Raw genomic sequence first — 14,122 nt, forward strand, 5'->3', positions numbered from 1 at the left:
ATGGCAGCCTCGTACGTAGCAGGAAGAGGGGCAGGGCAGCCAATCGGGTTGCGGGTGGGCGGCGAGCGTGTCGTCAAGGTGCCGGCTGTGGAGGGGCTTTTCTTCAGTACGAGCCGAGCGAGCGGCCGAGGCGGGCGGTGAGAGGGAGGATGCGGGCAGCCAACGGGCTCTGGGCGGCGCTGGCCTTGATCCTGCTCCCTGGGGAGAGCCACGCTCTGCGGGACGGAGACTGCGAAGGTGAGTCGCCGGCCCCGCGTGAATGGTCTGAGCAGCGACGGGCGCAGAGGGCGGAAGGGGCCCCCGGGACTTCGCGGAGGGAGGGGAGCGCGTTGCTGGGGTGGCCAGGTGGCAACGGCGCCTCCCCTTCACGACCACGGCCTCCCCTTGGCTTGGAAACCGGAGGCGAGTCTTGCCTCAGCCGCTGCTTCCACGCTGCTTTCCCCGGCCCGGTGCCGCTTTCCTCTCAATGGGAGGGACGCTGGACCCCCACATCGCAAGGCTGCCATGGGGAAGGAGATGCTCTTGTAGTTGCCAGCCAGCGAGTCGGTTTGAACCAAGAAGGCGAGCATCAGTGCGGGTGGCTGCGGGGGCTTTGGAGAAGAAGGGGAGAGGGGGTTCAAGTGTCCTGCTTGCTCTGTCGCTATGAAGCCCATTGAGAAGATGCAGCTTCCAAAGGGGTTTCCCCAGAAGCTGCTTATATAAGGAGTAGGGATAGACCTACATGTCTTGGTGTAGCTTTGAGGTCACCATTACTGCAGTGGTGCTGCTGGGAACTGTACATTTGACACTGGTGTGTGGGTGGGGGCCTTTTCTGCTGTGGCACCCTAGCTCAGGAATGTCTTTCCTTCTGAAATTCCTTTGCTCCCACAGACTACTGGCACGCAGGCACTAGGTGGAAATCAGACTGGCTTTTCAGACTCTGGGGCATTAGTGCTTTTTATGTTTGATATTAATGTATTCCCTTTTTCCCCTTTGCATATATATTTTAAACAGGCTCTGCTTTATTGTGACCTGCCCAGAACTCCTAGGATGTGGGTTATAAGTTGCCTAAACAAACTCTTACCTCATTCATTTCTGTAATCGTGACCTTCAGATTGATACTAAATAGGATATGCTGTGAATTATATCTACAGTGTGATATAGTCTCTATAATTGTAATGACATGTATGGGTCCTCCCTTGTATGACTTAGTAAATGGTTACACCCACAGGCTGAAGGTCTCCTCTACGGTGCTTATGTTCCTGGTTACACACTAATGCAGAAGACTCTGTTCCAGGATTTCTAATTGTTCAACCCTTAACTGAATGAGCAGCAGCTTGAGGAGCTGCTTTTATTTATGTATATTTTTCATGACTTGACTGAAGCCAGAGTTTGTTTCTGGAACGAACCAGTTTTCAATACAAAGTTTCATCCTTGGAACACAAGGAATAATAGTGTTTTTAATCATGTGCAGAGTGCTGCTAATTCATGGTTGATAACACACAGCCATTCTGGGTTGTATTATTTTCCCTAGCACATCTCAGCTATAGTCTTTTGATCTTAACAGAGAGAATATGGCTCAGCGAAGGCACAAACATCTTATAAGACAGAGGTGATGCCCCAGTCCAGGTGCCTGACACCGTCCGCCTCCCCGTCCCTCAAATTCTCCATTAATTTTGGCAGTGGCAGCAAAAAAAGGTATCACATTGGGGTGGCTAGATCTAGCATCCCACTGAGAATGCAAATTGCTCCTACCCCAGTCATTGGATTAAATATTTGATAAGCAGAGAAGAAGTGATGACACTCCCCCCATAGCTGGTCTTCATGAATCAGCTGGGGAGACAGGCTGTGTGCAAAACTGTGGCCACATCCAACCCTGCCCAAAGATTAATGTGAGAAAGGGTAGCTACCCCTGTTGTAGCTAAGAACGGATTTGGACTGCCATGTTGTATGAAACATGCCCCTTGACAAGGTAGTCTGCTGTCATAAATATGCCCAGTAGTTCATCTTCTACACTAGTGTGTTGGCTTTCGATCTGCTATGCTTCATTCATTTTGTGTAAGTTAAAAAGAAGAGAGGAGAATTTCGGGGAAGAAGTTCATTTCAGCATTATATCTCCTTCGCTTTACAGTGTGTGTTTCATTCTTGGGAAGATTCTACCAGAGCATAAAGGAGAAGAATGTTGAGTTCACACCAAACAGTATTGAAAAAGAACTTTTAAAATCCTGTAAAGAAGCAAAAGGCAAAGAGAACCGTCTGGTAAGTATTTGTAACTGGGTTATGTATTTTAAACATTTTTACCTCATTCTTCAGCTGAAAAGGCAGTTTGTGCAGCTAATTAAAACAGGAGAGTCCCTCTGCACGGGCTTAGTTTTTTTAAAAAATGCCAGGTGACAGTTGAAGGAGGGAATGTCCATTGGAGCTGGTGAAGTTCTGGTCGTAATTGGAATAAAAAACATAACTTAAGACAAAGAGGAAATAGTGAATGCACCTGTCTGTATATATATTCCAACAATTTATAAATGGGTTCACACTGTAGTTTCTAAGCGGCCTGCAATAATGATACAGAAGAGATACAATCAGTTCAAATTAGGCATAAAAAACTTGCTTAATGTGCTGGCTGAAATAAAAAGGGCTTCACTAAGCACTGAAGTGGGGAAGAGGCCTATCTGATCTCAGCCAGGAGATTGTTCCATAGAGTTGGGCCCACAATACTAAATGCACAGCTTCTTATAAGACACCTGTATTGCGCTGACAAAGTATTGTGCTCAAGCAAGCACCACTGAGATTCTTATAAGAAATTCTTATTTAATAAATTTAGAAAAGTGTGTTGCAGTCATCCAACTTAGATGTATAAGTGGGGCATATGTAACAAGGCGTAGACCTGTTTTTTGTTTTGTTTTAAAGAGTGCAGCTGCCACACAACCCTGTGCAGAAGTCCTTTAACAGTAGTCACCACCTGGGCAGCTGAGAGCAATGCTCTTTCCAAGAGGCCTCCCAAACATGGACCTGGTTTTTCCAAGAGCTGATAACCCTGGGGAAAATACATTCTATGCCTAGTCTCTGAAAACATTTTTATTTAACCAACAGCTCTTTTGCCTTGTCAATTTTAATTTTAAACGTCAGCCTTGGTGTGTATGTTCTGGGGATTCTCCCAATACACACACACACACACACACACACACACACAGCCAATTGGAAGGAAAGGCTGGGGAAGACCTGTTGCACTAGCAAAAGTCTGTGTGGGTTTCCAGTAGCAGGACTGGTTAGTTTGAATCCGGCCCCTTCACTGGATTCATACATTCTTTGCTCATTTCAAATGCCAAGTCAGGACCTAACTGATTTCCATTCAAGGTCCACTTTGAACATAACTTTTATGGTGAGTCAGTAGCTCATTAAATCAACCCACAACACAGTAGAAAGTGGGTTGCACTGGAAACGAGCATACACACGAGGCAAAGCCAGGACTGTGCAATTAACTGCAAGTAGTCTCAAGCCATGAAGTGTAATATGTCCGCTTGATATCTTTGTTATAACCAAGTAGTGGGGCTTGATACTGCTTGGGACTAGGTACAACTCAAGACAGTGTGAGGTACATCCTCCCCTTGCTATTGACAGTCAGATAAATGTGGTTGTGGTACAGCAAGATGTGCTCTTTCTCCAGTTACCACCAAGCTGCAATGAGGGGAGGAAGAATATAGGAAGCTGCCTTATACCAAGTCAAATGATTGATCTATCTAGCTCAGTATTGTTTACAGCAGCAGTAGGGAACGTCTACCCTGTGAGCCTAATTAGGCCTAGCAGGGGCCCTAATTTGGCCCCTGAGGTTCTCCCCCCCCCCCAAAACCATGGCCACTTGCCTCACATATGGTATCATATGTGTCATTATCTGTGGGGCATGTAAAGATAGTAGCTGCAAAAGAACATTTGGAAGGTTAAAGTGCACCTGATTGATCCTTGTTGACCACTGTCATGGGGGATTGGCTGCACTAGGAAGTTCCCAACAGGAATTCCCTAATGCAGTCTCCTTCAAAAAAAAGAGCTCTTGGCACTAATAACCAATCGGTGCTGACAGCCATAAAAGGGATTCGGCAAACCCCTTTGCTGGCATCAGGTAATTGACTGGTGGGTGGCCCAGCTGTCCAAGTTGACCTTTGGAGAGGAAGGGACCCAGCCACTAGGCATCTCCACTCCCAAGTCTACATTGACTGGTAGTGGCAGTTCAGGGTTTCACACAAGGAGCATTTCCAGCTCTACCTGGAGACACCAAAGATTGAAACTGAGATCATCTGTGTACAGAGCAGATGATCACCCTCCCCATAGAGCAGGGGTGGGGAAGCATTTGGCCCTGCTGGGCCAGATCTTTATCTCCCCCAGCCCCATGGACCAATTTTTATAGGTGGGCAGGACCATCCACCTGCGAATCATGCAGCATCGTTATCATGTTGGGTGATTGGAACCTGTCAAAGTTCACCTGCAAATGTAGGGGGAAATAGTTAAAAGGACTTGGTCAGTCCCATGCTCAGTGATTCTAAAGTGGCAGACAATGAAGTGGGATAGCAGAAGCCGAGATGGGCTGGGTTAGAATGGTTCTGTTTCTCTCTTGGGGTTCTGAGGCCAAATAAACTTCTTGTGTGAATTGTAAGGACAGGAGACCTAGTTGTGTTTATGATGCCTGCTCTCACAAATATATCCTTTTTAGATTAAAAAATAGTCTGGAAAAGTCAGGTGACCCATAATCAAATAAGTCATGTTGATCCATATGCCGCCTCTAAGACAAAGTTAAATCTCTCCAAGTCAAGATTGGGGAGCCTGTGGACCTCCAGATGTTGTTGGACTACAACTCCCATTGGCACCAACCACTATGGCGATTGGTCACAAATGATGGAAGTTGTAGTCCAGCAACATTTGTAGGACCACATGTTGCCATTCCAGATCTAGGTGGTAGAAAGGCTCTGAATGGTGTGATTGATCTTGCATATTTCCTGTAAAGAAAAAGCAGCAACTCCTTGGAGTACTAAAAGTTCCTAATTAAGCTAACAGCCAGCACTTTCCTGTGTGAGACAAATTCTTCTGAAAAGGTTCAACCAAGAAGAAATTATCTTAAAATCATTGCCTGACCTCTCATTTTCTATTCATTCCCTTCTAGTGCTATTACATTGGAGCAACCAGTGATGCAGCCACTAAAATAACTAATGAGGTGTCAAAACCCCTAAGTAATCACATCCCTGTTGACAAGGTTTGCGAGAAACTGAAGAAGAAAGATAGTCAGATCTGTGACCTGAAATATGGTGAGTATAAGCAGATTACCAGTGATCGTTACTTTGGTCCTCGATATCTTCCTTATGTAGAGAGAGCAAGAGTGCTAAAGTTACTGGCTGCGTTGTGGTAGAGAGGAAATGACTTGTGCAGTCATCTTGAGTTAGCCTGGCAGTATGGCCCATTGGAGAAAGTGCAACATACTTCCAAGTAAAAGACAAGATCTTACGCATATCAGTTAGATAAAACTTTTTCTCCATTTCCCCTGCCCCCAATCATACAGATAAGGAAAATGGTAATAGAATTAATTCAGTACCAGAGAACTGCATTGAAACAGTGAAGACCCAACATGGTTCCTAGGAAAATACGATACAAATATAGCTGTGAACTATGGGCTGCTTATGAATATTGCTGAGGAGAACATGAGGTCGTAGAGCAGGAATGGAGGATCTGTGGCTCTCCAAATGTTGGACAACAACTTCTGTCATTCCTGACCATTGGCCATATTTGAACTGATAAGAGTCCAACAACATCTGGAAGGCCACAGATTTCCACCTTGCTATAGAGGATCATCATCTAGCTAGCTATTGGGTTTTTCATAGACAGTAGTTTTATGGTGAGGATGCTGAACTGTGACAATGGACTGATCAGATTTCAGACAAAAGGTTGAGCTAAGTTCCATATAGCAGACAAATTATGGTTTATCTGTCGGCTCCCACCAACGGACGTGTTTTCATTTCATTTTGGCGAACCACAGTTGCTAATATATTCCAACCAGGCAAAGTATGCTTTGTCACAAACCAGGGATTTGGAGTACATATTTGAAAGATAATCTGCACGTGGCCATTGTGTCCAGTTGGGGCTGTTCGCTTGTTGCCTAGGGATGTCAGAGATGAAGGGCAGCACGCTCTTGCTTCTGACATCAGCCACTGAGCCAAGGGCGACTAGGCCACTTTCCTTGCCTCCAGGAAGAACTTCAATGCAAAATACCTCCATGATTGCTTGACCTCTTATATTCCAGCTCCCATCACTGAGTTCATCTGCAATAGTGCTCAGGGTACAGCCTGTTAACTGCATTCTGTTCTCGACTCCTACTATACATTCCAGTGTCTTATCTTCCCCAAGTATAGCTATTATCTGTGAAAACTTGTGCTCTTAATGAAAGTAGTCTCTAGGAGGTGCTATGACTTGTACTATTTCAGCTATGTGATAGCCATGTTTTGTGTCTAAGGCTGCATTCCTATGATACTTGAACTGGGAACAAGTCCTCCTGAAATTTCTGAATTGTGGTCAGTTAAACTTGTGGACTAACAATGTTTCATACAGTAATATGCCCTTCTCTTTATCAGATAAACAGATTGACTTGAGCACTGTGGACCTGAAGAAACTGAGAGTCAAAGAACTGAAGAAGATTCTAGATGACTGGGGGGAAACATGCAAAGGCTGTGCAGAAAAGTCAGATTACATTCGGAAAATCAATGAACTGATGCCTCAGTATGCACCAAAAGCAGCCAGTTCGCGGACAGACCTCTGACCACCATAGTGGCCTCTAGATCATTAGCAAATCAAACACAAACTACGTTAATCTTTCTATTTTCTTTTCTGGAAAGCTGTTTTTGTAACTTATTTAACTGGGTTTCAAGTGTCAAAGTGAAGCGGTTCTTGCAATGCTGGTTCAACTGCCTTGTCGTGTCTCAAGTTTTTATTTCTTTTGCCTCCAATTTATGTTTAAGACATTGACGTATGTATGGGATTTTTGAAATAAAAGTTAAGAAAGCCAGTCTTGTCAGTTGCATTAGTAGGATTTGTATGAGTTTTATGCAAGTCTGGCTGATGCCAAGACAGATCCTTACTTCGTACTTGGTGCTTTGATATTTAGGACTCATCTACACTTCCATTTGCTCTGCCGCTTTCCCCTGGGGAAACCTGCTTTTTACCAATGAATCGGAACAAACAGCAATCAGGTTTTCCACAGATTGCATTTGTTCTGATTCAGCAGCTTTTTCCAGAAAAAGCTGTGGGGAAAACAAGTAATTGCTTGGACCTGTGCTTTCTAGGCACAGGACAAGCAGAAAACTTCTTGGACCCATGCTTTTAGGAATGGGATGAGTGAGAATGGGTGAGCCCTAATAATGGCCATGTTTTGATAAAATGCTTATCTATGGGCTAGGGTGGCTTCTGAGATACCTGCTCTCCTGACTAATGCCTTATAAAATCTCTGCATTTTGCTACTTCACATCCAGGTGAACATGTGCGCTATATTTGGTCTTTGGATTATTGCATGGTCTTAAAAGTATTTGAGAGCCAGTTCATGCTACCTGAAGTTGTTAAAAAAACGGTACTTTGCTTTCAGAAATTTAAGCCCCTGATCCTGTACAGCTGTACAATCAGTCCGAGTGCTGTTTTTCTACAGCTCTGAGCTAAACTGACACCATCTATGCAAGATAACTTCCTTGTATTCTGATTCTGTATTTACAGTTGTCAATACAGTACTGAATACAATCCTGACCAGCTACATCTATGTAAGGCAGCTGAATCTGGAATACGTAGCTTCTGTATATCCATGAAATTAAAAAAAAAAAATGGGTAGGGGTTGATTTCAGGTTTTCTCATGCTCTTGGAAAGCTTTTTGGCAACTTCAGTTCACAAGTAAAAGAAGCAGTTAATATATACTAATGTAATAAAAGAGTGTGTTGTACCAGATTATTTATGGAGACACCTTTAAATGACCACCCACACAAAATGCAGTTGTGAGCTAAACCCTTCATATATGGGTGGTTGCTGCCAAAATCTCAATTCTCACCAAAGGTTGACTAAAAACAGCATCATAGAGAAAAATATATTGCTCTTGAGAAAAATTACGTGTTTTAAACAACATGAACTTTAGGGCAGTTACTGTTGGCAGATTACCCACCTGCATAGCCTCCCCCACCTCGCAGAGAAGACTGTTTTTGAAAAGTACATCATATATTTAAACTTCTGTTACAGCACAATCTCACATTTACTGTTTTATGTGCTACATGTCTGGTCTCTGATAGGACAAAATAACTTGACAGCATGGTTCTGAATGGGCCTGCAGTATTTTAGTATATATTTTTAATCAAGGTAATACAAAATGAAAGGATTTTGACTTTTTTAAGCTTATCCTTGGCTATATCCAGTGTTCTAGGTGCATTTTGCGACAATGAATTTCATTAGTTTCTGAGCTCTGGGTGCAGTACTGCGCCTAAGATTTAAGATTAAAACTGCAGAGTGGAAGGAAAGGAGGACCTTTTTCTGCCTCCCCACTTCCAGCTACTCTGAAGACTGGAGAAGAAACCCTTTAAAGAATATTAGGGGGGTGGGCAGGAGAAGGACTAGACCATGTGAAAAATGAAAATATTTTAGCTGCAATTCATTTATTTTCAGCTTTGTATTCTTGTTATTTAAAAAGTGCACCTAGACATTTCATTGTTGCACCCATAACCTAGGTTTAAGGTGCCATTTAGCTTTGGTTCTCATATCTCTGTTTCTAACACTATGTCTGAATAGATGAAAAAGACACCGTGGCTCCTTTACGTAACTAACAAGCTTTATCCTGTGGCAAAACAGTCAGCATCTTTTCTACTTTCTGCATACGGAACATGGATATTAACTACCGTTGCAGCAATATAATTTCCTTGTTTTTGCAACTTCTGCCAGCACATTTTATTTTAACGGCATGTAATGCAAGTGCTATTTGTAAATGCGTGTTTGCCCTTCAATGCTCAGAGACCAATAGTTTTGCACGTGTGCGCGATCGCCGGTTGCTCCCTTCCTCCGCCTAACAGCCGCTCGTCGGAGGCGGCGCGCTTTGGCCGAGAGAGGGAAAGTGGCATCCGCTTTATTTCTACTTGCAGAAAAGGGAGAGGAGCAGAGGAAGGGGGAAAGCGCTGGCCTTCCTGCTCTCACTTGCTATGCACTTTCTACTCCTCCCTCAGACTGAGCGGTAGGTAAGTCCCGTGGAGGCGGGAAGGCGGCAGCGCCCGGCCGGGAACACGGAGGGGCTTTGCTCCTCGCCTCCCCGTCCTCTGCCGGCCGCCGGGCGGGCGCGAGCAGGAGGGGCTTTTGGGCGGCGGCCGCGGCGTCCAGCCGGAGCCATTACGGACGCGGCCCGTCGCTCGGCAGGCTCGGGGCGGGGTCGCGGGCTGATGACGTCGTCGGCGCGCACGGCGCGGCAACTGGGCAGAGCCGCCTTCGCTCGTTCCCTTTTGTCCAAGATGGCAGCTGCCGCCAGAGGCGCCTCCTGAATCGCGGGCCCCGGAGCCATGAAGCGGGCGAGCGAGCGGGATTCCAGCCCGGCGGGGTCCGGGGGGACGCGGGGCGCCTCCTCGGCCAAGAGGCCCCGCGAGCGGGAGCGCGAGAGCAGCGGCGCCAGCGGCGGGAGCAGCAGCCGGCGGGGCCCGCACCGGAGCTCGGGCGCCGCCTCGTCGTCGTCGTCCGCCTCCGCCTCGTCGCGCAGCGGCCGGGACAAGTCGGCGGCGGGAGGCTCCAGCTCGCGCAGCCACCGCGGGGAAGAGCGGCCCGGAGGCGACTCCAACCACCGCGGCGCCGCCTCGTCCAGCGCCAGGAGCAGCAGCAGCAGCAGCCAAGCTGCCTCCGCCGCGGCGCCGCCGCCCCCGTCCTCCTCCTCGTCCTCGTCGTCTTCTTCGCGGGCGCTGGGGGCCGCCAAGGCCAAAGTGCCTCTGGCCGCCGTGGTCGCCCCATCTTTGCTGCTGGGCGGGCCTTCGGCGGTGGCCGCGCCGTCGCTGCTTTTGGCGCCGGGGCTCGGACTGACGGCCGGGGTGGGGCTGGCCGGGGATCCCCCCGGCTCCAGCGAGTACAAGACCCTGCTGGTGAGCGGCCTGGGCCCGGCCCTCCCGGACCAGCTTCTGGAGGACGGTCTGTTCCGCCAGTTCCAGAGGTTCGCTAGCGGCGGCGCCAGTGACATTAGCGTCAAGCTCTCCCATACCCCCGAGCTCGGCCGCGTTGCCTATGTCAACTTCAGGCACCCGGCGGACGCCCGAGATGCTCGAAGGCATGCCAGAGCCCGGCAGCTTCTCCTCTACGATCGCCCCCTCAAGGTGGAGCCTGTGTACCTGCGAGGGGGCAGACGAAGCCGCACGCCCCCACCTACCCCGTCCCCTGAACCCATGGCTTTCCTGCCCCCAATCCATGGTGTCTATCCTTATAAACAGAGATCTCTTTCTCCTGTTGCCACCCCTTTGCTGAGAGAGCCCAGACCACGACATGCTGCCGCTGCAGCCTTTGCCTTGGAAGCTGTTGCCTTGGGTCTCTCTCGGGAGCGGGAGAGAGTGCTGGATTACTATGGACTGTACGACGAGCGCGGCCGTCCCTATGGCTATCCCATAGTGGCTGAAGAGGATCTTATGCCAGAGGATGATCAAAGAGCGACTCGTAATCTCTTTATTGGCAATCTGGACCACAGCGTCTCTGAGGTAGAACTGAGGCGTGCCTTTGAAAAATACGGCATCATTGAGGAAGTGGTGATCAAGCGCCCTGCAAGGGGCCAAGGTGGAGCCTATGCCTTTCTAAAGTTCCAGAACCTGGACATGGCACATCGAGCCAAGGTTGCCATGTCTGGCCGGGTTGTTGGCAGGAACCCTATCAAAATTGGCTATGGGAAAGCCAACCCCACAACCCGACTTTGGGTGGGTGGTCTTGGTCCAAGTACTTCCCTAGCTGCCCTTGCTAGGGAATTTGATCGCTTTGGAAGCATTAGGACTATTGACTATGTGAAAGGGGACAGTTTTGCCTACATTCAATATGAAAGTTTAGACGCTGCCCAGGCTGCCTGTGCACAAATGAGGGGCTTCCCTTTGGGTGGGCCAGACAGGAGACTTCGAGTGGATTTTGCCAAAGCTGAGGAGGCACGCTACCCTCAGCAGTATCAACCTGCACCACTACCTGTACCCTATGAATTGCTACCTGAAGGCTACAGCAGGCACAGGAGTCTAGAGCAAGACTTAAGGGTGAGAGACAGGACTCCTCCTCATCTCCTCTACTCAGACCGGGAAAGGGGCTTTTTAGAGGCTGATTGGACCAGCCCTGTCAAAAATGCAGAGCGCAGAAATAATTTGGAGACCTACAGTCAGTCGGCACGCAGCCGAAGTGGAGAACGTTGGGGCAGCGATAGTGACCGAAGCGTGCTCAAACCATGGGAGGAAAGGCGTAAACGCCGTAGCCTTTCCAGTGACCGAGGGAGAACTGCCCATTCGCCCTATGAGGACAGAGGCAGGACAAAACCTGGTGGGCCAGCTTTAGATCGCAGTCCAGAGAGGGCTCGGAAGGAGAACCACACCACAGAGTCTGCCACGGAGAAAGAGCAGAATAACTCCCTGCAGAACAACAGGCATGCATCAGAGGAGAAGCCTCACCGTGAAACATCTGATCCTCAGCCTAAGAAAAGGGACAGCGAACGCAATCATCGAACTGCTGAGGCTGAATCAAAGACTCATGAAGAGTCCAAATCTGAAACAAAGAAATTTAAAAGCTTATCAGATTATGCCCATACGCTGCAGCTTGCCTGGAATGGGCTACTTGTCCTGAAAAACAGCTGCTTCCCTACATCTATGCACATCCTTGAAGGCGACTTGGGGGTTATCAATGGGCTTCTGAAAGACCACTTGTCTGGTGGAAAGCTCACGCAGCTCAAGATTGCCCAGAGACTTCGGCTTGACCAGCCCAAGCTGGATGAAGTAACTCGACGTATCAAGCAAGGAAGCCCTAATGGCTATGCTGTGCTGCTGGCTACCCAGACTGCTCAAGGAGCAAGCACTGAAGGGGCCGTCCCTGTGGTAGAGCCTGGCTTGCAAAGAAGGCTTCTCAGGAATCTGGTCTCTTACTTGAAACAAAAACAGGCTGCTGGGGTGATCAGCCTTCCTGTGGGAGGGGCGAAGGGTAAAGACAGCACAGGCATGCTTTATGCTTTCCCTCCTTGTGAATTCTCTCAGCAGTACCTCCAGTCCGCACTAAGAACATTGGGAAAGTTAGAAGAAGAGCATATGGTGATAGTGATAGTCAAAGACACTGCCTAGTATTTACTCTCTGTCTCCTCTCTTTCCTCCCTCTTTGCTGATTCCATATTTCTTTGTATCTCACACAGCCTGGTTGCTTTTAAGGCCAATTTTTTTGAGCGAGGCTCCAAAAGTCCTCCAAAAAATTCTACAATTTAATTAGTTTCTAATTTTAATACCATTTTAATCCCATTTTGTTTTAATATGTGACACTGTCTGCTGTGTTCTTATTTTTTAAATGTATGGAAAGTTGTCAGTAAAGCCTTGTTCACTGATGGATTTTTAACTTTGTGCAGTGTCCTGGTTTCTGTAGTCTGCCAATGGCTGGTTCCAATAGATAAAGCAAATAACGTACTTCAGACAGTTCTTCCTTTTACTGCTGTTCAACACTATTATACCAGTTTTGTGCTATTTTGATTTCTTTGATAGTTGAAGTCTGCTTGCTTCTTCTCTCTGTGTTTAGGTAGTTAATGCCAGAATTTTTTTTAAAAGGTGGAAAAGGTAATGGTATCCATTATTGGACCAACCTTTTCTTGGTGGATGAGAGCTTTTGAGACGATTGTAGCCAAAGAACAGCTCTGTGAAGCTAAAAAGTTTTAGCAGTCCTCAACTCTTGGTGCAATAAAACATAGGCTGCACCATGGGTGCACCCCCCCAACTCCTCTGTTAACTGTGTTTCCTGTTGGATTGATTATATTGTAGATTCAAAGCTACTCTTAGATTTTCTGTTCAGTACTAACTATTGGCTACTCAGGAAGACAAATAACCAGGCAGTTGAGTAGGATCTGATAACAAAATCTAAATGATTATGTTCATCAGCTCCAGTGGCAAAAATAAACGATAAAAACTTGACCAAGTTGCCTGCTTATAGCGTGTGTCCTATATTGCAGTTATATAAAGTTCTGCTTGTTATATACAGTAGGTTAGGCAGGTGGATGCACTGCTTTTTAGGACAAGGTGGGCAAATTCTGTCCGACCTATTATTTGAGCATTCATCTTCTGGCATTGCTCTGGGATTAATTAGCACAGAGAATGAGGAGGTCCTCCTTCTATGAGGTCCACCTCCCTAGATAGCATTTCTTTTGGTCATAACCATTTTGGTACAGAAAATGGCACTCAGGGATGGAGAACCTGTGGCCCTCCAGATGTTGTTGAACTGCAGCTCCCCTCATTCTTAACCACTGACCGTGGTGGCTGGGGCTGATGGGCGTTGGAGAGCCACCAGTTCCCCAGCCCTGACATACCTGGTGATGTGTAGCAAATACACAAACACTTTCTCACATGAGCAGATCATTGCAATTAGCAGTGTGTCCACACACATGCAGCAGGCCAGAGCTGTCACAGGGGATGTACATAGGAAAGCTGCTTTATGTGAAGTGATCCTCGGGTAAAAAGGAGAAAGCATGAACTGTAAGAGATAGTCTAAGGAGGCGTGTGTGTATGCTGCGGTAAGAGTTTACGCCACATTCTGCACCAGGGTATGCCCACTTGTGTCTAAAATATGCAATTAATAAATAGATGTATGCACACTCACTTAGCTTGCATAATTCTCTTTCCGAGAGCTTGCTTTTCAAGGAATGTGGAATGTTTTGAAATAATGGATAGGGAGGATGCTAGAAAGGTTTGAAGACAAGTAAGCTTGATAAGGTTACATTGTAGCATCCCATATAGTGTAGTATCCCATTCTGGATTGACATGAAGTGTACGGGGTGCTGATCCTCTTAACTGCTATGACCCTACACAGCCCCAACCGTGGTTGCAACACTGTTCAGACCAAGGTCATAAATACTGAGACTTCGCCATTCTCTGCTTCTCTATCCTCCAACTATTACCAGTTCTCTTGTGCAGTG

The 14,122-nt window shown here is 47.2% G+C and overlaps 2 protein-coding genes across 2 annotated transcripts; both read left to right on the forward strand.

The window, feature by feature from the left end:
* Window positions 1-80: 80 nt before the first annotated feature.
* On the forward strand, window positions 81-7,018 carry MANF (mesencephalic astrocyte derived neurotrophic factor). Its single transcript, XM_080996609.1, has 4 exons — window positions 81-237; window positions 2,111-2,238; window positions 5,129-5,270; window positions 6,588-7,018. The coding sequence occupies exons 1-4, from the start codon at window positions 150-152 to the stop codon at window positions 6,770-6,772; spliced, it is 543 nt and encodes a 180-aa protein (XP_080852735.1). The 5' UTR covers window positions 81-149; the 3' UTR covers window positions 6,773-7,018.
* A 2,435-nt stretch (window positions 7,019-9,453) lies between these two features.
* RBM15B (RNA binding motif protein 15B) lies at window positions 9,454-13,805 on the forward strand. The gene has a single exon (XM_080996052.1). The coding sequence runs from the start codon at window positions 9,525-9,527 to the stop codon at window positions 12,291-12,293; it is 2,769 nt and encodes a 922-aa protein (XP_080852178.1). The 5' UTR covers window positions 9,454-9,524; the 3' UTR covers window positions 12,294-13,805.
* The last annotated feature ends 317 nt before the right edge of the window (window positions 13,806-14,122 follow it).

This window comes from Podarcis pityusensis (assembly GCF_964106645.2).
Source record: "Podarcis pityusensis genome assembly, chromosome: 2".
In the NCBI taxonomy this organism is placed as follows: Eukaryota; Metazoa; Chordata; class Lepidosauria; order Squamata; family Lacertidae; genus Podarcis; species Podarcis pityusensis.